This window comes from Marmota marmota, unplaced genomic scaffold (genome assembly GCF_001458135.2).
Source record: "Marmota marmota marmota unplaced genomic scaffold, marMar, whole genome shotgun sequence".
NCBI lineage: Eukaryota > Metazoa > Chordata > Mammalia > Rodentia > Sciuridae > Marmota > Marmota marmota.
The window spans coordinates 27,551,036-27,576,624 of NW_026000242.1; the positions used below are offsets into that span (position 1 = coordinate 27,551,036).

Here is a 25,589-nt window from a genome sequence, read left to right on the forward strand (position 1 = left end):
CCCTCAATTGGCCCTTTTTTCCGAGACATGTGGGTCTCTCCCTCACATTCCTTACAGAGCCTGCTCCTGGGGAGTGCTCAAAATCCCTTCCCACCAACTGGGTTGATGTGGTGATCTCGCTAGGTAAACTCTAACAGGTCCTACAACCATGGGTTTGAGCAGGGGTCAGCCTCACTATGTCCAAGGCCAGTCCTGCCCAGCAGCTAACATCCATGGGAACCCTGCATTTCTTTAAAGGGAAAAATTATCTGTGTTTGTGTTGGTTTCTTAATGAGATCTATGGTAAAAACTGTGGCTTTAACTAAGGTGACCCCACTCTAGTCCCAATAAAGACCAGGTTTTACCACTGAAGCATAGTCACACTCTAATTAAGTACTTTATGAGCCCAAGCAGGACGGGCATGAGTGGATCAAAATGCTGACACCATCCCCAGGCAAATCAAAGGAACCTGGTGTCCCCATTAAGCCCAGCGAGGAGGAGGAGGAAGATATGTACGTAGAGAAACATACTTCTAAATAGCATATAACTCCAAAACCCTGCACTCTTTGGGAAATATGAGTGACTCATGTCTCAATCATATTTTTGAACCTTGAGATCAAGCAAAGTTAAAAAGTGAAAAGTTAAGTTAAAAAAAAGTTAAGTTAAAAAGTGAAATCGCACCATCTCTTTGTTACAGAGTCTTGGTGGAATGATTTATTTCCCATTTCGCTCTTATGCATCAGCTTCTCTTAGGCTCTTGATACTGCCAAATTCTGTTTCCAGATGTTTTTACATAATTGAAACACTGGCACCTACTCTCTTGTTTTCCCTGTTCCCCTTATTCAAAGATAAAACAATCAAAACAACTAAAGTGATAAAATGATTAGTCTTTGCTTTAGTGATTCCAAATGCCTGGCTTTTTGCTCTGTCCTCCATGGGATACTCTCAGTGACAAAGCTCTCTGTAGAGAAAGGAGGTTATTCAATATATTTGGATCTTCTTCCCTATCACCACAGTGTTTTTATTCCAGCTGAGAGGCAAGAAATATAAATCACTTAGAGAGTAACGCAGAGATCAGAAAAATGATAAAGACCAAGTACATAATTTTAAAAAAAAGTCAGGAAATAGTTTAGAACAAGCCAGAGTTGCAGAAAAGTTTTATGCATAAATGACAGGGGACGAGGGTCTTAAAAAACGAGAAAAGAATGGAAAGTACAGAATACTTAAAAAATTGTCACATGTCACCACTACCATCCCAGGCTTTCTCCAATTTCCATTCCTAGGACTGAACATTTGTAAGTCATTTTCCTTTTATTCAACATTGCAAAAATCTTTCTGATTGGATAAGATGTTTTTCATTCAGTTTCAAAACTGCATTTGAAATTATACTTCTCAAGTGATTTTAATGGCTATATTTCAGTTCCTATGTTACACAAATTAAGGTGAGTGATATTCAGGTAGATAATGTCACATGTTCAAGATGACACAGCAAGTTAGGGCAAAGTCAGACTAGAAGGCAGGCCTCCAGATCTCTATTTCAGGGTCTTTTCACTCTCGGCGGAATACTGGGCACTGTCTGTCTGTCCTCTTTGTATCATAGCATTTGTCTGGGTCTCAATATCCAAAACAGCAGACTGTCACGAAGCAGTCTACTCAAACTGCAGGAAGCTAAGGACGATGAATCACCCAAGACGGCTCCTTCCTGCTCTGGGGAAAGTGGCACAGTACATAGTACACTTGCCGAGCTCCATGTGAATCCCTCCATCAGGGCATCTTCATGTGCAACTGGCATGTGTATCCTGTGGTCTACAAGCAAGGTCAGCAGCCTATAACAACCATACTTTCTACGGACCTTCCCTGAATCACCTGCCACAATGACTAGAACCTCCCTGATGTGGTCACTGATAAAATCCAGTATATATTGTTGCTCACTGAGACTCCCTCTTCAAGAGTCAATAGTCAGCCCCACACAAACACTGTCCCTCTATACTCCAAAAGGATACATTTGGGAACTTTAATACTATAAGTGTGACATCTTAGCATGCCAGCTGCTCCCAAGGACAGAGATTTATTCATATGGAACCAACGCATTCCAAGCCACCTCATTCTATTAGGATACCTAATCATTTTCATCATGCCTATTTTCTTTTTCACCCCAAGAATTTTCATATGTTTTGTTGTACTTTCTTCAAAGCACCACCTTCTGGTTGAAATGATCATCAGAGAGCCCCTCAGTTTTTTCCTGTACCCACCTTTGTGAAAAGAGTATTCTAGCATAGGGGTATTTTAAGTGCTTTGGGATTTTGAATAAACCAAATAGCTGGTTTGGTCATAGATCTTTAGTGATTATTTTCAACAACTCTCAGGGAAGAGAGGCTAAATGTGACTTTGGTAAGAATTGGGACTTTCTAGAAGATTCTTACTACTGGGATCTCTGGCTTCCCTCAAAGCTAGGTTGAATTCAGTGGGAAAGGGTCACCTTTACCAAGAAACAGGTTGCATGGCAAGAATAAATATAAGCTTTGGGACCAAAGCAATATGAGTTTGGTGTGTCCATTTTCTCAGTAAATTCTGGCAAGAATTTAACCTGAGAGCCTCCATTCTTGGTTTGTGAAATGGGAATAATAACACCTACAAGCATAGTGGACTGAAAGTCCCTAGTGGAATTCTTGGGTCAGAATATATTCCCACAACAGCAATACTGACATGGACATTTTTGTAGAAAGATACAATTTCTGTGCTTTTTACTTATTGTATGGAGAGACAGCCCACCATCACTTTTAGTTTGAAGACTGAATTCACTGCACTCAATGTACACATTTTAAACATTCTTCTGTCCTATAGTTGCTCATGCTGAGCATTTTCTAGTGACCCCTCTATGAGGCCACAGAGTTCTATTTTTAGAGACAGCTGCTGGCAGTTAGGATAACTTTTTAGTGCCATATCCACTTGTTACAGTAAAGACTACCACCAACGAAGGTCAGCAGATGTGAGGTCGAAAGAATTTGAGAGCTTTCTTCAGAAATAACCCTATAGACATTAAGTTTCCCAGTACAAAGCTCAAGGAAAAGCTCTTGGCAACCTGGTTGACAGGAGCATCATTGTTCTTTTATAAATGTAACATGACTATGCCACCATTGTGTGGTTAGAAAAACCAGAAGTTGTGTATCCAAGCCAAATGGATCTTAGCTCTTTCTTCCAGAGGAGGGGGAACGATTCTTAAAGTCTTATTGGCAGAACCAGGTCGTTCCTGAATCTTATCAACTAAGCTCACCTTTAGGAAACAGAATGCGAACATTGATGTAATGTGCTCTGCCTATCGAGAAAGAAGCAAGCATTCAATTACCCAACAGTGGTTCAGAAGAGGTTCTGAGAACCACAAGCCTGAAAATGTACATGCTGGTTTCTAGAGGCAGGAGGTAACCTCAGAGGGAGATCCATGAAACAAATAAGACATTGAAGATGCTAGACTCTGCAGGGAGGGTGAAGGAAGGGAACTTTATGGAAAAATTAAAAATTGGGGGCATAGAATATTCCAGTACTATCTTCTCCAGCTATGCCATCGGCTCTGATAGGATACTGCCCTCAGAATTGCCCTCAGGATGTTGTGGTTCTCAGAACATCTTCTGAACCACTGTTGTAATTGAATCCAAGATGGACCAAACCTTTCACCAGAGCCATTTCTAAGTAGATTCTAGGAAACTCTTAAAATACCAGTCATAGCTATTGTAACTTCCCCCTATTTTAAATATTGCAAAATAAAACCTGAACATAACGACTTTCAGCATAGTTGTTTCCAATTATGATGCTTCATTCTAAAAATAAAAACTAAGAGAGCACTACCTGTTTTAACACTAAATAATTCATGAAAATTCTCAGATTTTCATTCCAAGTTTGCCATTATTTTTGCCTTTTTTTAAACAAACTAAGTCCTGAACCCCCTAGAAGTTGTTAGTGAAAATTATCCTTATATAGAATAAGCTATTATTCAAAACACCTGGTAAAATTTGTCTCTTCACAGACAACATTAATAGATGGCTCAACAAATATGTGGAGCTAAGAATTTCTCTTACAAATTGAAGGTCCACCCATACTATGGTTCTTCAAGCAAAAATGAAACCCTCCTATTGATCTCAATCAGCCCACCTCCATTATAACCACCCAAGGAATACAAACTTCCCCACACAGAGACAAAAAGAGGCCAAATCTAGGTTGTGGAGATCCCAAATTCACTCACTTGTCTTCTGAAAAACTTGTGTCCGTAATAACGTTCTTCCCTTGGGGTACATAGTTCCAGTATTCTTCCAGAATCCCAATGTGGTACGTTCTGGTAACTGCACCAACCAGCCCAGACAGACCCAGGAATGCGAGGAGAAGGATGCAGCCAGCCGGCTGCTCCCGAGGCATTGGTGGATGTAACTCACGCAGCAGCCTGCACAGGAGACAACCCTGTTGGTCCCTCCCCCTCACTCAGACCTAGTTATAAATGAGGAATGGACCAGGCCCAGCTCCTCCTCCTGAGGTAGTTCAGAGTTGGAACAGAGGCTGATAACTTGTGTAAGCAGAGTGAGCCTGAAGAGAGAGTTGCTATGATGACAATATTTTTGCCAACCATCCAAGAAATGTGTAACTGACTTATTTATTTACTGCCCAACCTAAACAGGCCTGTTTCTGTGAGTTTTGGTACTCTGCTCTGACATGAGTCATTCATCTCTGCCAGAAATGGTAGTGTAACAACTTGAGCTGATGGGTTTCCCCCTGCCTCTTTTATTTTTCCCCACTATTACAGAACCTTATTACTATCTGAAAAGTGGGCTGTCCTGAGTGGGAGCATCAGGAAATATTCTGAGCACTAAAAAAGGTCTCATCTCTGTCGGGAAAGCAAAGGGAGTATTGTATTCACCCTGCAACTTGTTTTATGAGGCTACATGAAACGATCAAGCCACATCATAAAGTTCATAACAACACTGTAAAACCCCACTACTGCTACATTAGCTCATGCACCATATCCCCCAAATCCTCTCCAACCCCACTAACAAAACCCAGGGGCTTAACTACCCAGTTCAGCCAAAAATCTTAGAAGCGATCATCCCCAAACAATGAGCTGCCTCTCTCAGGATGAGTGACGATGACAGAGGAGGAGTACCCCTCGGGCACCTGAAGACAAGATGCACCAGCAGGTCCTTGGGTAAAGAGGTGAAGGGTGTGCCATGCTTCCATGTGTTCTGATCCGTGACCTAGAATCTCAGTGTTGAAAGAGACCTGGTTCAACCTTGGAAGAGAGCCAGTCTGATCCTCAGGCAGATTGCTCTTGAGGCAGTAGTCACAGAGTGATGGAAACAGCCTCATGGGCTTTAAGGTTGGACAGACTTGGATTTAATTCTAAGTCTCACCACTTACCGATGTCATGGCATTGAGAAATCACTTAATCTCTCTGAAATCGAGGGATTCTTAAGATCTAAAAGATGATGCCTGCTGCAAAGCACCAAGCACAGCCTCTAAGCACAGAGTGGGGCTCAGTAGATGTTAAAGTCCTCATCTCCACCCACACCCTCTAGGAGGAAGACCACATATCCTGTGTGTCTGTTGACTTGCCTTTCCACCAACCTTCTTCTTTCTTTTCACTTCTCTTTCCCAAAGTCCCATCCACCATGCCTTCCACCAGTTTCAGGTAAGGGAGTTCTTTTTTCTTTAAATTGTAGATAACCTATAGATGTTCCATAGCACAGATTTTGAAATAATCTCTCTAAATAAAATATACATGAGTACTCTGTTTCATTGTCAGGCTCTTAATGTCTTTGCTTTATTGATTTGTTTTTCTGTCAAGGACAGTGGTAGAATAATTGCCCTAGCATGTTTTCCTTTAACTCAGATCTGCTTTTCAATCTATGAGTTTGGAAGCTTTATGTGAGTTTGGCACATCAACAGCCACTGTAGAGAACTCACATAATGATCTCTGAGTATGACCTCAAAAGGAAGTAGAGACTTAGACTGTTTGGAATCTGGAAAGATCCCCAACCAAATAACTTTTGATTTATAACCCAGGAGAGCAGGTTACTTTGGGCTTATCAAAAACTTTATGAGGATATATTCTACCCAAATTCTTTTAGATAGGAGAAACAAGAAGCATAAATTATACAGAATCAAAAAGAAAAAAGATTTAACTTTCCTGCTCAGGATACTAAAGGCACATCATGACAGTACTGGAGAGGGATCAACTAACTTCTGACTCAAAACTTGATCTTTAGAAACATAGACAATTAGAAAAAAAATCAGAGTTGCTATAGAAGATGAAATCAATACATTTAACGCATTTGCAGTGGAGAAATTCATTACTGAAAGGCAAAAGAGTCAGGGAAAGTGTTTAATATAAACAATGAAATGGGATCACTGGAAAACCCTCTTAGAGTCTTTCCTACTCTAGACAGTAGACAAGATCTAGACAGTACTCAAAGATCACCTCCTAAATTATATAAGAACAAAGCAAAGAGAGATCTAAGAGAATGCAGCATTTCAAGAGCACTCATCTGAAAACTTGGTGTGATTGACCACACAAGATGTGATTGGGAATGTCTAGAAGTTGATTAGGAAACCTGTGAATAATAATGTTAACAAATACTGTCAATTCCATTGGACTCCTCAGTCTCTTTTGGACAGAAATAAAGCAGAGAAACACACCACTAGGGAGGACCTACTCTGTGAGGTATCCAGTCCTACACAGGTATCCAGTCCATGATTTTCTCAATACACTCACCCAGTTTGAGTTATGATAATATGATATCATGCATTAATAGAAAAGAAAGATAAACCTGGATCAAATGATATTTCTCTGAAATGTAGTGCAGGACATTTAAATAAAACTTTCAATAGAAGAAGCCAAATCAGACAAATAATATTCTAGGTAGCCTTAGCCTCTTTGTCATTTTAAAGAACAATTTAAAATATGAGTGACAAAATTGACTGACCCATCTTGAGACTTTGCATTTTTTGAGATATGTATTAAATAATCCTTAAAAAACTCTTGACATCCAAAATTCTAGCTATAAACTTCCATCAGCCCCAACCCTCTCACTCCCTTGCTCCAGTAGATCATGGCTTTCAAACTTCATTGGACCTCCTCAAGCCCCCCAGTTGCTTGATGGTACTTCATGATCTCTCACCTGAAGCCCTGCAGCTTTCTAACTGCTCTCACTGGGGCCAGAGTGACCTTCCTGAATGCAGGCAGAACCAGAACTCTCTGCTTGAGGTTTTTCAGTGGCTCCAAGTAGCCTTCAGAATAAGTGCACATGGCCTTAATTCACTCTCAAGGCTTATCCTGACTGGCTCCTGGGATCTGGGGGCTTCTCCTCGACTGTTCACCTTCCCATCATCATCATCATCATCATCATCATCATCCTCATAGCAACTGGGGTGTCCTTCATCTATGCTCCCATCAGTGCTGTGCACGCCTTTGCATGCACTTATCACGGAGTACATTAACCACCTGTTTATTTGTCTGCCCTCCCACACCCATGACACACAACTCAACACAGGCCTCTATGGCAGGGACTGGGTCTTGTTCTTCTCAGTATCCTAGTGTTTGACAAATATGCGCTGGTAAAATAATGCATGTCTGAGTGAGTGAACGGATGAACACGTGAACACTAGGTGCTTACTGCTATGCACCAACTACGTGTTTGGTAGCAGTTTCTGTACCAAGTCCTTTATATTTGTCAACCTAAATAACAAATGCAGAGAGCGGATCTCTGAACAAAAAAAAGAATGTAATTAGAAATAGCCAGGGATTTGCAATTCTGGGATATGCATGCTATGACTGTTCATAAGCATATCCTGTATGAGTTTAAGATTGAGGCAAGGGACATCTTTTATCTTTTCTCTGGGGTATGTTCTAGGGACCAAACCAAGGCTAAAAATGGGTTCTACTACTAAGGGTACACTCTTAAAGACAAATATGAGGGTTACATAAATTTTTTGAAACAAAATTAAGTCTATAAGACTTAATCACAAGGGTGTCATCAACCCAAGGTAGATGTCTATGTAGATGTATTCTCTGTGTAAGGAGAGCCTCTGTGCTAAGTTATGGTTCTGGCAGAGTCTCTTATGATAGGTCTTGTTATCAGATAAATAAATATGCATGAGGGACTTCCCTTCTGAACCTCCTGACTTTATTTATTTGGAGGAAGGGGAGTTAACATAAGTGACTCCATTTTGATTCTGATGACATTCACATAGGTGTTATCTAATTTATTTACTATAACACCCTGATGATTCCTATTTTATGGATGAAGAAGCTCCAGTTTGGAAAGGTTGGTGATTTTGCTTAATGCCCCAAAACTGATAAACAAAGAAGTTCTGTGCATCTCCAAAGTCAGTATTCCAACAGGCCACCCAGTGAGGGAGAACTGGGCACCAGGGACCATGGTTGCCTGCTCCATATCACTGCTGGGACGCACCTCTATAAAGAAACATGGGCTCAGGCTGTTTAAGAACTATCTATTGAAGGAGGAGCGCAAATGCCCCTTCAGCCCAGCAACCCCCTCAATGACCATTCAGATAAACTCTCATCATCACAGAATCTTACAAACGCCCAAACATACTTTCTGTTTCATTCCTTCACTTTATGTCCCACCCCTCCTCCCACCCCACCCTCCACCTACACCAATTCCTTTTCATCCTCCCAAATCCTCCTATGCTCTTTCTCTCCTTGGTTAATGCCACACCCACCACACCCTCCCTCCCACTCCCCAGTAGTTAATCACTCTTTGGCACAGGCTCATCCCTGTTTATGTTATTGATGACTTCCATGTTACTCTCTCTTATGAACTGTAAACTCCTTGAAAATCATGACCCACCAGCCTGCCATATCTGCGTCCTACCTCACCTGCAGTCTAATAGTTTTATTAAAAGAATCTGAAATTCAGGGGCTGCTTCAGCCTCCCTTTCTCAGCTGTGGGTCCCCAGGCTCTGTACTCTTGCTCTTAACAAGATTTTTTACCCTTTTAGCCCCCCCTTTTAATTTTTACCCTTTTAACCTCCCAAAAAGTGCAAAAAGGGGTGGGGGTTGCACTTTTGGGGGAGTTAGCCTCACCCATGCTCCCACAATGCTATATTTCATGCAAGCCTCAACTCCAAGCTGAAATCTGAGAGTCAACCCTACTTCATCCTCATGCCCAGGGCTGGTGCTTGGGATACTTCTTATCTTGACCAGGAGATTGAAAAGGCATCTTATTCATCTCCATATCTTCAGTGGTTAGCATGAAACCAAGCATACAGGAAATAATATTAACAACTGTGGCATTTAGTGTGTGTCAGGTAGTATACTATTTTATATATGTCAACTCCTTTACCCTCGCAACCAAAATACCCTGCAAGGGAGATATTATACACTCAGTTTTCAGGAGGTTAATAACTTACCCAAGGTCACATGCCTTGAAAATGGCTGAGCCACAGACTCTTCTGTCTGACCCCAAAGCCTACACTCCAGATAATCACACTCAATAGACAGTAGCAGAATTGGACGGAACTGAAATCAATGCCAGGTCCAGAGACGCTTTCAAGGAAAGAAATGTTAGTAGTATTCAAGAGGTTTCCTCAAACAGAAACAAAATCTAAGAATCTTAAAGGAACAGACTGAAGAAAGCAGCTGATCAGACACTCCACCAAATGAAAGCTCTGTGCTGAACTCATCCTGTGCCAAATACTGGGCTGGTCTTCTGGGAATGAGACAGACAGCCTTGTCCTCAAAGAGTCCTTCCTTCTAGTGAAGGAAATAAATAGTAAGCAACAGACAAATTTTAAATGTTAATTAAATGTTGTGATACATTCAGTGAAGTTGAAGTTCAGGTTAAACCTAGTGTGAATGGTGTAGGGAGAACCTCAGGACCTTGCTCAGGGAGTGTCAAGGAGCTTGGGGAGGTGACCCAGCAGTGTTCTAAAGCACATTTATATTTTATAGAGTGGAATAAAGCATATAGAAGTCTTAGCCCTAAAATCCCACCCACTGCCATCGAGAGAGAGGGAGAGAGAGAGAGAGAGAGACAGCCCTGAGAGACATCTTGTGAGGAAAGTTAATGGGCCACTCCCTGTCTGGTGGGAATGTCCATTTTCAGCAATGGTTTGATCCTCATTAGGGAAATTCCATGTCCCACATGCCTAAGGCAAACAAACTCTGGTATCCAAGACTCAAGAGAGCCAGCCTTAAGACAGTTCTAGGAGGAAAGATTACAGTATTGATTTCATACATCCAAAAAATAAAAAGATACTAAATAAATAATCTAACATTACACCTCAAGGCCCTAGATAAAGAAGAATAAACCAACAACAAAATTCAGTAGAAGACAGTAAATAATTAAACTCAGTGCCAAAATCAATGAAATTGAGAATTTAAAAAAATACAAAAAATCAACAAAACAAAGAGTTGATTTTTTGAAAGTATAAACAAGATTGATAAACCCTGAGTCAAACTAACCAAAATAAAGAGAACCCTCAAATTAACAAAATTAGAGATGAAAGGGAAATATCACAGACATTACTGAAATCCAAAGGATCATCAAAAACTATTTTGAAAATTTATACTTCAATAAGCTAGAAAATCTTGAAGAAATTTCTATCAACATATGATCTACCAAAATTGAACCAAGAGTATACAGAAAACTGAGTTCTATCAGATCTTAAAAGAAGAGCTAATACCAGTCTTACGCAAATGATTCTATAAAAAAAAAAAGAGGGAACTCTCCCAAATTCATTCTATGAAGCCAGTATTACCCTGATACCAAAACTGGACAAAGATATATCAAGGAAGAAAAACTTCAGGCCAATATACTTAATGAACATAAATGCAAATATTCTTAACAAAATATTGGAAAACACATACAAAAACACATAAAAAAATAGTGCGTCATGATCAAGTGGGATTCAACCCAGGGTTGTAAGAAATCAATAAATGTAATTCACCACATAAATAGACTTAAAGACAAACAAATCACATGATTATCTCAATAGATGCAGGAAAAGCACTTGATAAAGTATAACATCCATTCATGCTTAAAACACTTGAAAAACCAGGGATTGAGAAATTTATCTCAACATTGTAAATGTTATATATGACAAGCCCAAGGTCAGCATTATACTGAATAGACAAAAATTGAAATTATTTCCTCTAAAGACAGAAACAAGACAAGGATGCTAGCTTTTACCACTCCTATGCAACATAGTCCTTGAAACTCTAGCCAAAGCAACCAGGCAAGAGAAAGAAATTAAAGGTATATAAATAGGGAGAAAAAGAGCTCAAATTATCTGTTTGCTGATGACATGATCCTATATTTAGAAGACCCAAAAAATTCCACAGTAGACTTTTAAAGCTGATAAATGAATTCAGCAAAGTGGCAGGATACAAGATCAACATACAAAAATCAATTGAGTTCCTATACTCCAATAATTAATCTACTGAAAAAGAAATTAGGAAAACTATTCCATTCAATAATAACCTCAAAAAAAAAATACTTGGGAATCAAACTAACAAAAGAGGTGAACTACCTCTACAATGTAAACTATAGAACACTAAAGAAAGAAATTGAAGAAAGCCTTAGAAAATGGAAAGACCACCCATGTTTTAGGATAGGCAGAATTAATATTGCCAAAATGATCACTCTACCAAAAGTGCTATTTTGATGGGTATGCAATGCAATACCCATCAAAATACCAATGACATTCTTCACAGAACTATAAAAAGCAGTTCTGAAATACATTTGGAAAAATAAGAGACCCCAAATAGTTAAAGCAATCTTGAACAAAAAGAATGATGCTGGGGAACCTCACAATACTGGACCTCAAATTATACTACAGAGCTACAGTAACACAATGAGCATGGTACTGGCACCAAAATAAACACAAAGACCAGTGGAATAGCATAGAAGACACAGAGACAAAACCACATAAACACAGTTTTCTGATATTAGACTAAGGCACCAAAAATATACGTTGGAGAAAAGACAGCCTTTTCAACAAATGTTGCTTGGCAAACTGGAAATCCATATGTAGAAGAATAAAATTTGACTCCTATCTCTCACTCTGCACAAAAGTTAACTCAAAGTGGATCAAAAATTAGGCCCAAAACTTTGCAATTTCTAGAAAAAAAATGTAGGCCCAAAACTCCAGCATATAGCCCAGAAACCTACTTCCTTACGAAGACTATTAAAGCGCAATAAATAAAATTAAAAAAAAAATAAGTGGGGTGACATCAAATTTAAAAGTTTCTGCACAGCAAAGGAAACAAGAATGTGAGCCTGAAGAGCCTACAAAATGGGAAAAGATCTTTGCCACCTGATCCTCAAGGCATTAATATCCAGAATATACAAAGAACTAAAAAATTAACACCAAAAAACCCAATAACCCCATCAACAAATGGGTAAAAGAACTAAAAAGTAACTTCTCAAAAGAAGAAATATAATGATCATAAAATACATGGAAAAAAAGTTTAACATCTCCAGCAATTAAAGAAATGCAAATCAAAACTACACTGAGATTTCATTTCACTCCAATTAGAATGGCAATCAAGTATCAAGAATACAAATAATAATAAGTGTTGGTGAGGATGTGGGGGAAAAGGTACACTCAAAAAGTGTATGAGTGTAAATTAGCACAACCACTCTGGAAATCAATATAGAGATTCCTCAAAAAACTAGGAATGGAACCACCATATGACCCAGCTGTCCCATTCCTTGGTATTTATCTAAAAGATTTCAAATCAGCATACTACAGGGATGCAGCCACATCATTGTTTCTAACAGCAAAATTCAGAAGAGCCAAGCTATGGAATCAACTTAGATGCCCTTCAATAGATGGATGGATAAAGAAAATGAAGTATTACCTAGCCATAAAAATAATGAAATCATGGCATTTGCTGGTAAATGGATGGAACTGGAAACTACCACGCTAACTGACATAAGCCAGTCCCCAAAAGTCAAAGGTCAAATGTTTTCTCTGATATATAGAAGCTAATCCAAAATAGGGGCAGGGGGTGGTGGTTTGAAAGAAGGAAGGAGGGGAAGAAAGTGGGGAGGTAATTCCATCAAAATAGAGGAAATATCAGAGAGTAGATAAGGGGAATACGGGGGAGGAGAGAGAAATGGGATAAGGGAAGAATAGTGGAATGAATCTGACCAAACGTTTCCTATGTACATACATGAATAGAGCATAGTGAATCTCAACATCAAGTATATCCACAAGACACTGTATTAAAAAAAAAAAAAAGATTAGTAAATTTCAGAAAGATCAGTGGAGTAAAGGGAGAGCATCAGGAGAGGGAGAAGAGGAGGAGAAAGAAAGTGCTAGGGACTGAATTAGAGTAAATATATTCTTTGCTTTTGTGATTATGTCAAAATGTATTCTATGTATGGCTTAAATGAATCAATTTTTTAAAAACCCAGTCTTCAGATATGCATATAGTGAAAAGAAAAGCAGAGGGAACTGGCTCCCTTTTACTCCCCATCTTCCCCTCCTTCCACATTAACAAACACAGCATACAGAGGGAGGGAGTTGCTTTTGTTTTGTTCTTGTTTTTGTTTTGTGGTACAGAGATTGAACCCAGGGATGCTCTACTACTGAGTTACATCTCTAGCCCTTTTAGTGTTTATTTTGAGGCAGGGTCTTGCTAAGCTGCCGAGACTGGCCTCAAAGCTGAATTCCTCCTGCCTCAGCCTCCCAAGTATCTGGAATTTCAGGACTGCACCCAGCCCCCGCTGATATTTTATATGTGGATCCTGGTAGGTTAAGGCCTCCTCTGGCCCATATATACCCAGAGGGAGCCTTAAATCTGAGTATCAGTACCACTCTGATAATTCAGTCATACACAACCCCATAAAAGGAACATCATGTCTGCTAATCAGAACAATCCACTTACAAAACCCCCTACGTGGAAGCTGCATCTCCTAGAAGACCCAAGACAAGCCCATAATATAGCTGCAGAACCCCTGGTCAACTCTGTGCACAAGCTAGAGGAACAGAGTTCCCCCAAGGAAAAAACGAGAATGGAGTCCAAGGCCTATCTGGACATCCTGTCTGGACTAAAGCAACCTGCCCACTTGACCCTTCTAGGCCCAGACAGTTCCACCAGAAGGACACCTTTGAGGGAGGCACTCAGAGAAAGAGACCCACCAAGGTCTGCATCTTGCCACAGAGACTTCATTGTCTTGAACTAATGGCAAGACTGGGTCCAGGCACCTAGCCATCCAGCTCTCCTCACAGGTCCAGGGCTTGGAGTTGTTGTTTAAGAGGAGGTGAGGGCAGGTGTGGCAAGCCCAACCTGCTCCCTAACGTCTAGACATGAGGTTTTCCATGGCATTTCATGAGTAATACTTCTGGAGCCATTAGGACTATACTCTATGCTTCTTATCAAAGAGAAAACACAAAATAAAGAACTGAAACTTTCACAAAATAAAGAACTGAACTTTCCATCTTTACATGACGGAAAGGTCAGGCATTCATTCAGTCCTCTATGGGACAGGGTTATCCTTCAAAATCTTCTGCACATATTAACTATGACTTGCTAGCCTCTTAGCTCAAATCTCACAATCAGCTGTGTTGTAACTTGTGTGCACACATGTGGTCATACCTTGTTCTAAACCCTGTCACCAAGAACTCTTGAGGCTTCCTATCTTTCACAGTTGAGAAACGCCTACCTGGATTTCATTGCAACAGAACTCTTGGAATTTTTTGTTGGAAATTCTTTCTGTGTGAATGTAATAAATAGATGGATAGTCCTGGGTCCTCAGAGCTTGTTTTATAATGATCTTGCTTTTAATCTCATTAATTCATACTAGTACAGAAATCTCAACCTTTATCATTAGTGACCAGAGAAGAAGTGTTAAAGAGTTAGAAAGAGTTCTTTATTTTTTTGTCTGAGGTCCCAGAATTCAGAGAAATGTCTCTATAAATGTAAGTCAACACAACCTAGACTCAATCGATTGAATTCAACCCAGATTTAGATCCCTCTTCTTGGGAGAAGGAGGAGCTCTGCTTTCTCCCACCTGGCCATGTTCGTCCAGCGATGGCTCCATAGAGCTGCGCTGAGTACACCTCCTGAAGTAGGCCTGTGGGATGCAAAGGGACTGGGCAGGACACTCAGGAAGGGGCTTACAGACTCCCCCATCTGTTTTCTGTATACCAGGTTTCTTATCTCAGCACTTCTTAAAAATGCCACCTGAGTAGCAGAGCTATTTGGGAAACCTATTGGGTGGCATCAGAGATGCTGGGTAGCTGTGGCCAACTTCCAGGTGTGGGTGAATTTCTGTTAGAAAGGAGGTCCTAGCTCCAGGTGGGAGCTGTTTTAGCAGACACTTCCCAGGCACATAGATTCCCAAGAGAAGCACTCCAGACGATCAAAGTACCCAGCCATTCTATAGAGAGGGCTTTGTAGGTAGGGCTTCAGCTCTTGTCTCTCAAGTGTAGGCAGGTAGACACATGCGGTATGGATTCTGGATCACAGCCAAGGATGCCTGTCTGGTCTGATCACTGATGCCTGAATTCCACAATCAGAGCATCCTTACTTTGACTTAAGACTTACCCTGTAAAAATTAAAGTATCTCATGGTATTGGTCTCACTGGTTGCAGTTGCCTTCAATGGATGAGTTTATTAGGTCTTTTCTCATGAATAGGTTTAGACTGAGAGGGAGAACAGAGGAAGCATGAGGCACCTGGCATTTCAGGAAGCAGAATGATTAAGACTCTGCTTCACGTCAGAAGGAACCCAGACAACCATCTAGTTCAGAAGTCCCGATCCACAGCCCACAGAATAACTCCACCCTGCTCTTTCAGTCTAAAATAATGTCTAATAAAAATCTGAATTCAATATGATTCATCCAGTCCATAGGCCCCTACCACTCCCTGCAGTTTTGTTCACCTGTTCAGTGTACCTGGCCTGCAGGTATTTGTATTTGTGACCCCTGAATTCTAGGACATTTTTCCAGTCAATGCAAAAGTCCCTTCAATGATATCATGCATTATTTACTTATTTGTTTATTCATACATTATTTTTAAAGTACATACAGAGCACCTACTATAGGCAGAGGCATAAACACGCAATATGAGAGGAGGACGGGTGCTTGAGCATGTTCTGGTCTTGCCACTTCATTTCACAGATGGTGTTACTGTGGCCCAGAGAGCTGCTTGACTTATGTGATACCACAGAGCTGCTCCAAGGCACAGCTGCAGTCAGTGGAATGCAGGTGGCCAGACTTGGAGGACCCACTTGAGCCTGCCCAGCATCTCATCCAAATTCTGTAACAATGTGACTATGTCACTCTCCTAATGGAACTAGTTCAATGGCTCTCAAACTTCAGCCTGGGGGCCTCTGGGCTCCACAAGATCCTTCCAGAGATCTGTGAGATTAAACTTATTTTTATAATGATAAAAAGCTATTATTTGCTTTTCATTCTCACCAGGGTTCACTGAAGTTTTCCAGAGGTAAATGATGTGTGAGATTACAGGGACTGAAAGCAGAAGCAGTTACAAGTAATCCTCTTATTGAACAGATCACTATAGCTGTCTATCTATGCAGTTAAATATTTGCGGGGGGCGGGGGGAATGTTTTATTTAAAAACAGCACTATTGAGATCAATGTTTAATAGGTTTAATGTTAATGTTTGTATTATTTTTAAATGAATTGTTTTATAAACTCCTCAGTTTTAATTTCTAATGTGGTAAATATCAATAGGTACAATTTGGCATAAACTAAAGCTCTTTTTTAGAGTATAAAGAGGTCTTGAATATATAAGTTTGAGAACTACTGATCTAGTAAACCTAGAAAAGATAAATTATATTACTTGAGCAACATGTGTATAGTCTTCTATAAGTTGTATAATTATATATATATATATATATATATTTTTTTTTTTTTAAATGGACTCCATTTTTGCTCCTTGGAGAGAAACAGAAAGTGGGCCAGGGAGTGTGAAGGACCCTGTGAGTCCTTTACATTACACGGAGGATCAGGTGGACTTGAATTACCCACCAAAAAGCACTGGGAATAGGAATTGACCTCTGTGATTATCCAAAGGTGACTTTGGAACTGATGTTATCTGGATTTATATCTCAACTCCCAAACCTGCTCCTCCTGCATCCGTCCTAGTGATAGGTACCACCAGGGGGAGCCCAGGCCAGAATCTCAATTCCTCTTATACCCTCTCCATTTGCTTTCTGGCATGTTCACCTAACCACTCTTCTCTGCAACAGGCCTTCATTGAGATAGTCATTATCTCACACTTTTGGAGATGATTCTCATTTATTCATTTATCTCACAGCCCCTCTTGTGCCCTCCATCATGGCTCTGCTCTGTCCCCAGAGTAATATTTCTATTGTGCATCTCATCATGATCTATCCCACTCAACCTGCTATTTGGCATAAAAGGCCCTTTGAGCTCCATTCCCTGAGCACCTATCCTGCCTCACGGACTCACACACCTCTTTCCAACTTTGTCCTCCACTATGGAGAGCTCCTTGTATGTCTCCAAACCCAGCCTGCACAGTGGGGCTCAGAGGCCCTGCAGCAGAGGTTTGGAGTTCTCCCAGCCTGGAATGCATTCCTTCCTCTTGCTACCTAACAACTCCACACTGTTTCAGTGAAGAACTTCCTTTTTCAGGAGGAAACCTCAGCTCCTGGAATGGCCTGGGACAGAGTTCAGCATTCAATAAGTGTTTGTTAAATAAATGAATGACTCCCTTATTTGAAAAAAAAATCATTCTATGCTGCCTATTAAATATCTCTGCCTTATTAGTATAGCATAATGAACATCACTGAGGATCGCAGTCCTGCCAGTGGTCTTCAACCAGATGCCAGGTCTCACTCTGCTCTGAAGGGTAGAGACCTTGACCTGGAATGAATGCTCATTAATCTCAGGATTTGATCTTGAAGTTATATTTCTCTTACAATATCTTTAAAACAACTGCCATTTGTCTTCTGTTTATTTCTTCTTTAAAACAGAATCATAGAGTAGGATTTGGCTCTGCCACTTTGAGGTTAACAACATGATATTAATAAAGCTTCTATCTAATATAAATAATGCAAGGATATTATTCTCATCACTTTATCATTGGAAACAGTACTCCTTTGTAATATTAATTCTGGTAGCATCTCTTTAATAGTGTCAACATGAAATAGGACAGGTTGTCTACAGAGCCTTGCCTGAGTAAATATTCTGTGATCCCTACTTCTTAGTAATAAAGAAAAATTCACAGGAAGAAGAAAATATATTGAAATAATCCAGGTTGAGCACCTCAAACAGGATTTATCATGTGGGCATGAACAATAAATGCTAGTTCTTCTGCCTTCTACCATTAAGGTCAATTTCAACAAGTCCAGTGTTTTCAGCACAGCATGTTGGTCCCTACTGATGTGATTCCTGCCCTCGTCTGAATTTTGCCACTCTTTCTTTGAGACTTTTTATTCCAGCAATACAGTCTGGTTTCCTGCATTTACAGTACCATGATGTTTCGTATTTCTTTGCGTTTACTCACCCCATACATTTGCTGGGAAGTCCCTGGCCCCTCTACCTGCTTCCTGTTCTGCCAGACACAGACTAGGTGAGACCTTCTCTGGAAACATCTCCATTCCTTCCAGGTTGGTTTACCTGCTACACCTTGGAGCTCCCACGGAATCCAGGCCTACCTGTACCGCAGCCATATGTCCTTGGGCACAGGACCTGACCTCTCTTACCTTAGAGTCCTCATCTGTAGCAGAATGATGACAGTTTCATACACACAGAATATCAGGGTAACTGCTCAAGATATATAGATAAGTCTATGTTCTATATGTAGATATATTACTTAAATAGTGCCTGTCACATATTAATCACTTCCTACATTCTAGTCATTTATGTATTTTTGTAGCACTTACAACCAAAAAATTATTGGGCACCGACCTATGTATGTTTGATTACATCTTTTTTTTTTTCTCTGTTTCCAAGAACCTGGCAGACTTCCTGGTCACTAGCAAGTGCTCTAAAAATTGAATTAACCCTTTATATCACCCAAAATTCTATTATCTGTCAGTGCACATACACAGGTTACTACCATAGTAGTCAGCAAGGAACATCATTGCACATTCTGATCTTTCATTTTACATCATCCACAGTTTTATTTTTAACAACCATACGCAGGTTTATTCAATTCTCTTTATACTTTTATAATTGATTTTGTTAAAAAACAATGACAACATTTTGAATTTAATAAAAAAGTGTCTCCTTATGGCAGCAGGAATTTTTTGGTCAACACACACACCTTTACAACCCTTGAGAGAGATTGTTTCACTGTTCTCCAAAAAAGACAGGGTTGATACACAATTTCTCATGAATCCATTTCCTTTTTTCTAAATATTTCTTTATTGTTGTCGATGGACAAAATACCTTTATTTTACTTATTTTATGTACTGCTGAGGATCAAACCCAGTGCCTCACACATGCTAGGCAAGCACTCTACCATTGAGCTATAGCCCCAGCCCACATGAGTTCATTTCTTACAAAATTTGTCCTCATTGGATTTTATCATTGGTTTTGTTGTTTAATGGGGATATGTTACTTCTGAATTGTTTTTATTCATTCACCTGTCTTTAGTTACTAGCAAAGATCAACATTTTATCATATGCTGAGACACTATCATTTTTTCACCAAGAACAAAACATCTATTCACTTTTTACTATAAAGTAGAAACCAAGTAATAACATTATACATTTCTACCAAGTCTTAACACTTCTTCAGGTGTAAATTTCTAAGATCTAGGGTTAGGGATATAGCTCAGTGGTAGAGTGCTTGCCTATCATGTATGAAGGTATCTCTCTCTCTCCCTCCCTCCCTCCATTTCTGCTTCCTGAGACATGAAGGGAGCAGTTTGCTTCTCTGCACATACTCTTATCATGATGTACTACCCTTAAAAGAGACCCAAAGCCAAGGGGGCCACTTGACCTTGGGCTGGAACCTCCAGAACCGTGATCTCAAATAACCTTTTTCTCTTTATAAATCAGGTACATCAAGTATTTCATTATAATAACACAAAACTGACTTATGCACTTATGCAAGTTGAATCATGCAGTATTTGCCCTTCAGTGACTGACTTATTTCACTCAGGTTTTCCAGGTTAGAAGAATTTTTGATAATAATCACATGTATATTTCAAAATATTCAGGTAAATAATACCATATCATGAAAGTTATTTCCTTTGATGAATATTGGCAAACTTAATGTTTGTGAAAATAAAATTAATTATAGTAAATAGCATTATACTATTAAAGTTCTATTAAGAAGTGATTTCTTTTTTTGTCAGATTAAACAACATCAGACTCTATTAAAAGATTCCTTACCGTGAGAAGATCATTTGTTTTTAGACAATGTCCATTTTTTGCTTTTCCTAGTAGCTGAGAAGAGAATGAAATGGGGAATGTGTTTTTGAGATGAAAGAAGAGAAAATGAAGATCATAAGACTATAAAGGAAAAAAGAAGTTGAAAGGAGAACTTGAGAGAAGTAGGGTTGAGTGAGTAGGGACATCGGCATCAATTGAAATAACAATGAGACTTTGTTTTTTATTTGCTAAGTTAGAAAGAATTAATGAAAATACATATCAGAAAAAGGTGTTCAATCTAGCATTAAAATACCTTTCTGGTGGTATTATTGATTGGTTCAACATTTTTTGAATAAAATATGAAAATATGTAGCCAGAGCCATTTTTTACAAATCATACCCTTTGAGAAGTAGCCTATGTTTTTTATATCACAAGGAAATAATTCATGCATTGCTCAGCATTTGTTATAGAAAACAACAGAATCCACTTTGGCTAGTTTAGGCACAGAGGAAATTTATTAAAGGACATTTGAAAACTTCCAGAATCTCTGGGATAATAGAGAAAAGGCTTGGAGGTTGAGCATTCAGGGGTAACAGTGGACGGCATGTTGGGGCCTCCAGGGGTTACTCAGGAAAAGCACTACAGTAACCATTGTTCAGCCTCCCTGGGCTCTGCCACCTCACAGATGATACACACTCTGCTGCTGATTCCAAGGGGCAGACTCTACACCACCCACTCACATTGTTCCCTTCCAATTGGAGTCCGTCACAAATATACCTGTGGCAAGACCCAAATCTCTCAAGCAGCAAGGAATACTGAGAGAATGTACTCTACAGTTCACGTTGGAGAGGTGTTACTAAATATATGCATAATGCCTCAGAGACTGTAATAAGGGGAGCATGTTGCTAGACACACCCAAAAAAGCATCCAAATCAGCCCCAAACGAGATAGTACTGTGTAAAATTATATTCAACACAGTGTAATTTATCATAACCAAGAATCATAAGAAACAATAATTAAGGGAATCATTTTTATAATACAATAATCTGATGTATTTGTCAGGTTTTTTGGTGCTGACAAAATACCAGATAAAACAACTTAAAGGGGGAATGGTTTATTTGAGCTCACGGTCTCAGGAATTTGAGTCCATGGTCACTTGGCTCTGTTGCTTCAGGTGTTTGATGAGACACAACCTCATGGAGGGGAGCTGGTGGGCGAGCAAAATTCTTCACCTTATGGTGGCCAGGAAGGAGAAGGGAAGGAGCCAGGGATAAAATAAACCCCCAAAGGCACACTGACAGTGACCCACCTCTTCCAACTAGGCACTACCTCTTAGTTTCCACCTTGATCCAGCTGAGGACCAAACCTCCAAAACATGAGATCTTAGGGGGCACTCCAGAGGTAAACTGCATTCTTCAATCACAGAATGTTATACTGTGGCTTGTAAAAGTGTGTCCCAAAGGCACATGGGTTAAAAGTCTAGTCCCCAGTCCATAGTATTATCGGGAGATGGTGGAACATTTAAGAGGTAGAGCCGAGTGGAAGGTCTTCCAGTCACTGGGTGTGTGTCCTTGAAAGGGATATTGAGACCACAGCCTCTTCTTTGCCTCTCTTTGACTTTCCTGCCATGAGGTGAGGAATTTGCTCCACCTCACACTCCCTGCCATGATGTGCTGCCTTACCACAGGCCCAAAAGCAATGAGCTAAAACCTCTAATACCATGAGCCAAAATAAACCTTTTCTCCATACAAGTTGATAATCCCAGGTATTTGTTATGGTATCAGAAAGCTGACTGATGCAGACATGAACACACAAGTTCAAAGAGTTAGAAAATACAATAGTGGTTATCAGAGCTAAGGGGAGGAGATAATAGGTATTATTGTTCCAAAGTGATCCAGAGTTTCAGCTTGGGATGATAAAAAAGTTCTGGAGATTGACAGTGGTGATGGTTGCATAAAAATGTGAATGTGGGCTGGGATTGTGGCACAGCGGTAGAGTGCTCACCTAGCATGGGTGGGACCCAGGTTCAATCCTCAGCACCACAGCATTGTGTTGTGTCCATCTACACCTAAAAAATAAATATTTTTTAAAAAGTTAATGTATTTAATGTTGCTGAATTGTATACTTAAAATAGTAAGTTAAATATATTTATTTTACCACCACAAAAAAAAGTCAGAAAAAAGGGTTTTGAATATAAGCATTGGTTATGCTAAAAAGTATAAAATTTATAAGAAGTGATGTGCAGCAATATGTAAATCTTCCTTCCCACTGAGGTCTGTCAGCTATTCAATTACCTTTCCTGGAGGCAACCTCTTTATCCTTTCTTTCTGTGTCCTCCCAGAATTGGACTGAGCATATGCAATCATTTTCTCATATAGTCTTTTTTATATAATTTGAAAAATATTTCTGATATAAAGGAGCATAGTAAAATATGATATTTAGACCATATTTTAAAATGATGGAAAATTTATGCAAATAAAAAAGAAGTAACAAGGATCATAGACAATTAAAATTATGTTTTAGAACTATGGAATTGTACATGAATATAGTTTCTATTTTATTTAGAATTCTAATAATGTTTGTCTAATTTTTGCAATGTCATTTAAAACAAAGATTTAGAGGGCTGTGGGTTGTAGCTTAGTGGTAGAGTGCTCACCTAGCATGCATGAGGCACTAGATTCAATGCACAGAACAACATAAATGTAAAATAAAGATATTGTGTTCACCTAAAACTAAAAATATATATATTAAAAAAATTAGAAAATGATTATCTGCACCTCTACTCTCAAATGCAGAATTTGAATAAAGGAAGGCATAAGAGATAAGTTTAAGAAAATGCACAACAATACCTCCATCTTCTGGGAGGGCTCAAGGATCAAATCAACAGGAAATTCTTAAAAAGAAAAAAAAAAGCTTACTTTGACATAGCCCTAGTTTATTCTTAACTGCTAACCTTTGCCAACTAGAATGGCTTATATAATTCTTCTAAGTGCTTACTTTTACTTTTCAGAGTGAATTAAAAATGCACCTTCCAAATCACTTCCCTTAGCAGCAATATCAATTCATATTGCCTAATGGATGCCTTCATGGATTATGTATTTGCTATCCTGAATTCTTCCTTCAGTTACATGTGCAGAGTATGGTATAAAGTAGCCACAGTACATTACACTTTTAAAAAGAAAGTGAACATTATTTGACAATTTACTACTTACCACATGCCAGTTCTGGACTAGGTACTCATGTGAGAATTTTAGCAGGAGGACCATGAATTCATAGCTAGCCTCAGCAACTTAGCAAGGCCCTAAGCAACCTAGTGAGACCCTGTCTCAAAATTTAATAAATATAAAAAGGACAGGGGATATGGCCCAGTGATTAAGTGCCCCTGGGTTTAATCCTTGGTACAAAAAAAATAACCCTTAAAATTTTAATTGGGAGGGACCAGAACCCAATCACAGGGAAGGTAGTCCCCTTACCCTGCTAAGGACCCAGGGAGTACCACCAAGTCTACATGAAAATCCATAGAGAGCTCCAAATATCTTGAGTAGGATTTTCTTGGCCTCAGTTTGGAATATTTAAATATTAGAGAGCTTACTATTACACTATAAGTTTTCCTTTAGCTGGGTGAGCTGATTTGTTGGTTACATTTATTGCTCAGAATCAGGCCAATCAAATATAAGCTTTGAGAAGTGTTCTTTATCTACTGATGATAAAATACCTATCTGTACCGCATGTCACCTTGACTTATGCAGATCTTATTCCACATTCACTTAATTATGTGATAATTTCAAAAGATGTAAAGCTTATTGCTGCCATTTTTATGTCAGACATTGAACCCTTTCAACACCAAGAACACATGCTAAGTATTTCAATCCTTGCTCTGCCATCACTAAATTAAAGCCAACATTTATCAATAAGGTAAACATAACAGTCAGTTCATCTTGGTAGCAATTTATTTGGAAGCTCTGATTTTCAATTATGTGGGTAGTGTTTATCTTCAGATACCAACATGTTTACACTGCATCCGCTTGTAGGTACTATTGTGCTCCAAAAGTTGAAAAGGAGACAATAGGCTGAGGAAAGCTATCCCTCATTATTAGCAAGGAAGCAGTAATGAATCACTGGTGTCAAGGCCAATCGGAAACCTATGGGAGTTTCCCATTTTGGTGGTCAACTTGAAAATGTACATGTAAAACAAACAACAGCATCAAAATGGAAGTAACATCTGTTGAAAATGAGCTCGATTATGAGCATATGTAGAATTTCCAATGTATTTTCAAATACAAATAAAATTATAATTTAAAATTTTTATCTATAATTCTTAATTAATTTACAAGATATCAATTACTCCAACTTTTGTTAGTCATTTTTTCATATACTTTTCCAAAAAACAAGTGTCCAGAGCATGAAAATTAAAGAATTTATGTCTTCATTAAATAAAACTTAGATTACTCACGAGCCATTGAGAAATTTTGTGGATTTAAATAGATATCTGACGAAGAGCATGAGAAGAAGATTAACATTAAACAGGGATGAGAGGTGGGAGGGAAAGGGAGAGAGAAGGGAAATTGCATGGAAATGGAAGGAGACCCTCAGGGTTATACAAAAGTACATACAAGAGGAAGTGAGGGGAAAGGGAAAAATAATACAAGGGGGAGAAATGAATGACAGTAGAGGGAGTAGAGAGAGAAGAGGGGAGGGGAGGGGAGGGGGGATAGTAGAGGATAGGAAAGGCAGCAGAACACAACAGACACTAGTATGGCAATATGTAAATCAATGGATGTGTAACTGATGTGATTCTGCAATCTGTATATGGGGTAAAAATGGGAGTTCATAACCCACTTGAATCAAAGTGTGAAATATGATATATCAAGAACTATGTAATGTTTTGAACAACCAACAATAAAAAACTAAAAAAAAAAAAAAAAACCAAAAAAAAAAAAAACAGTCTATAGGAATAAGGGGTGGAGCAGAGACAGTCTGAAAAAATAAATAAATAGATAGATAGATAGATAGATATCCTGTACTATTAGTCTTGACAGTTTTGTTTGTGTTTTAGACTGTGGACATTAGCACCTCACATGGTTTATGTTTGATGGCTTATAATAACAACAGTACAAATGTTGTTTAGCTATGAATGAAGTTACAAAGAAATTTTTAATATGGAAAAATTTGAAAACAATAAATAAGATCAAATATAAAATAGAAAGTGTTGGAATTCGTGATTAGTAAAGTCTTCCAATCTCTCAGATGCCTATATTGTTTATTAGCATAACAAGTAACACAGG

At 39.0% G+C, this 25,589-nt stretch overlaps 1 protein-coding gene and 1 pseudogene across 1 annotated transcript in view; one reads left to right on the forward strand and one right to left on the reverse strand.

The window, feature by feature from the left end:
- Nucleotides 1-4,390, reverse strand: part of Hephl1 (hephaestin like 1) — a 68,638-nt gene extending 64,248 nt beyond the window's left edge. The window contains exon 1 of the mRNA XM_015489984.2: nt 4,217-4,390. Coding sequence (XP_015345470.1) covers nt 4,217-4,386 — 170 coding nt within the window. The 5' untranslated portion in view covers nt 4,387-4,390. The remainder of the gene's footprint in view (nt 1-4,216) is intronic.
- Nucleotides 4,391-13,850: 9,460 nt separating this feature from the next.
- Nucleotides 13,851-24,335, forward strand: LOC125613896 (annotated as a pseudogene).
- Nucleotides 24,336-25,589: the final 1,254 nt, after the last annotated feature.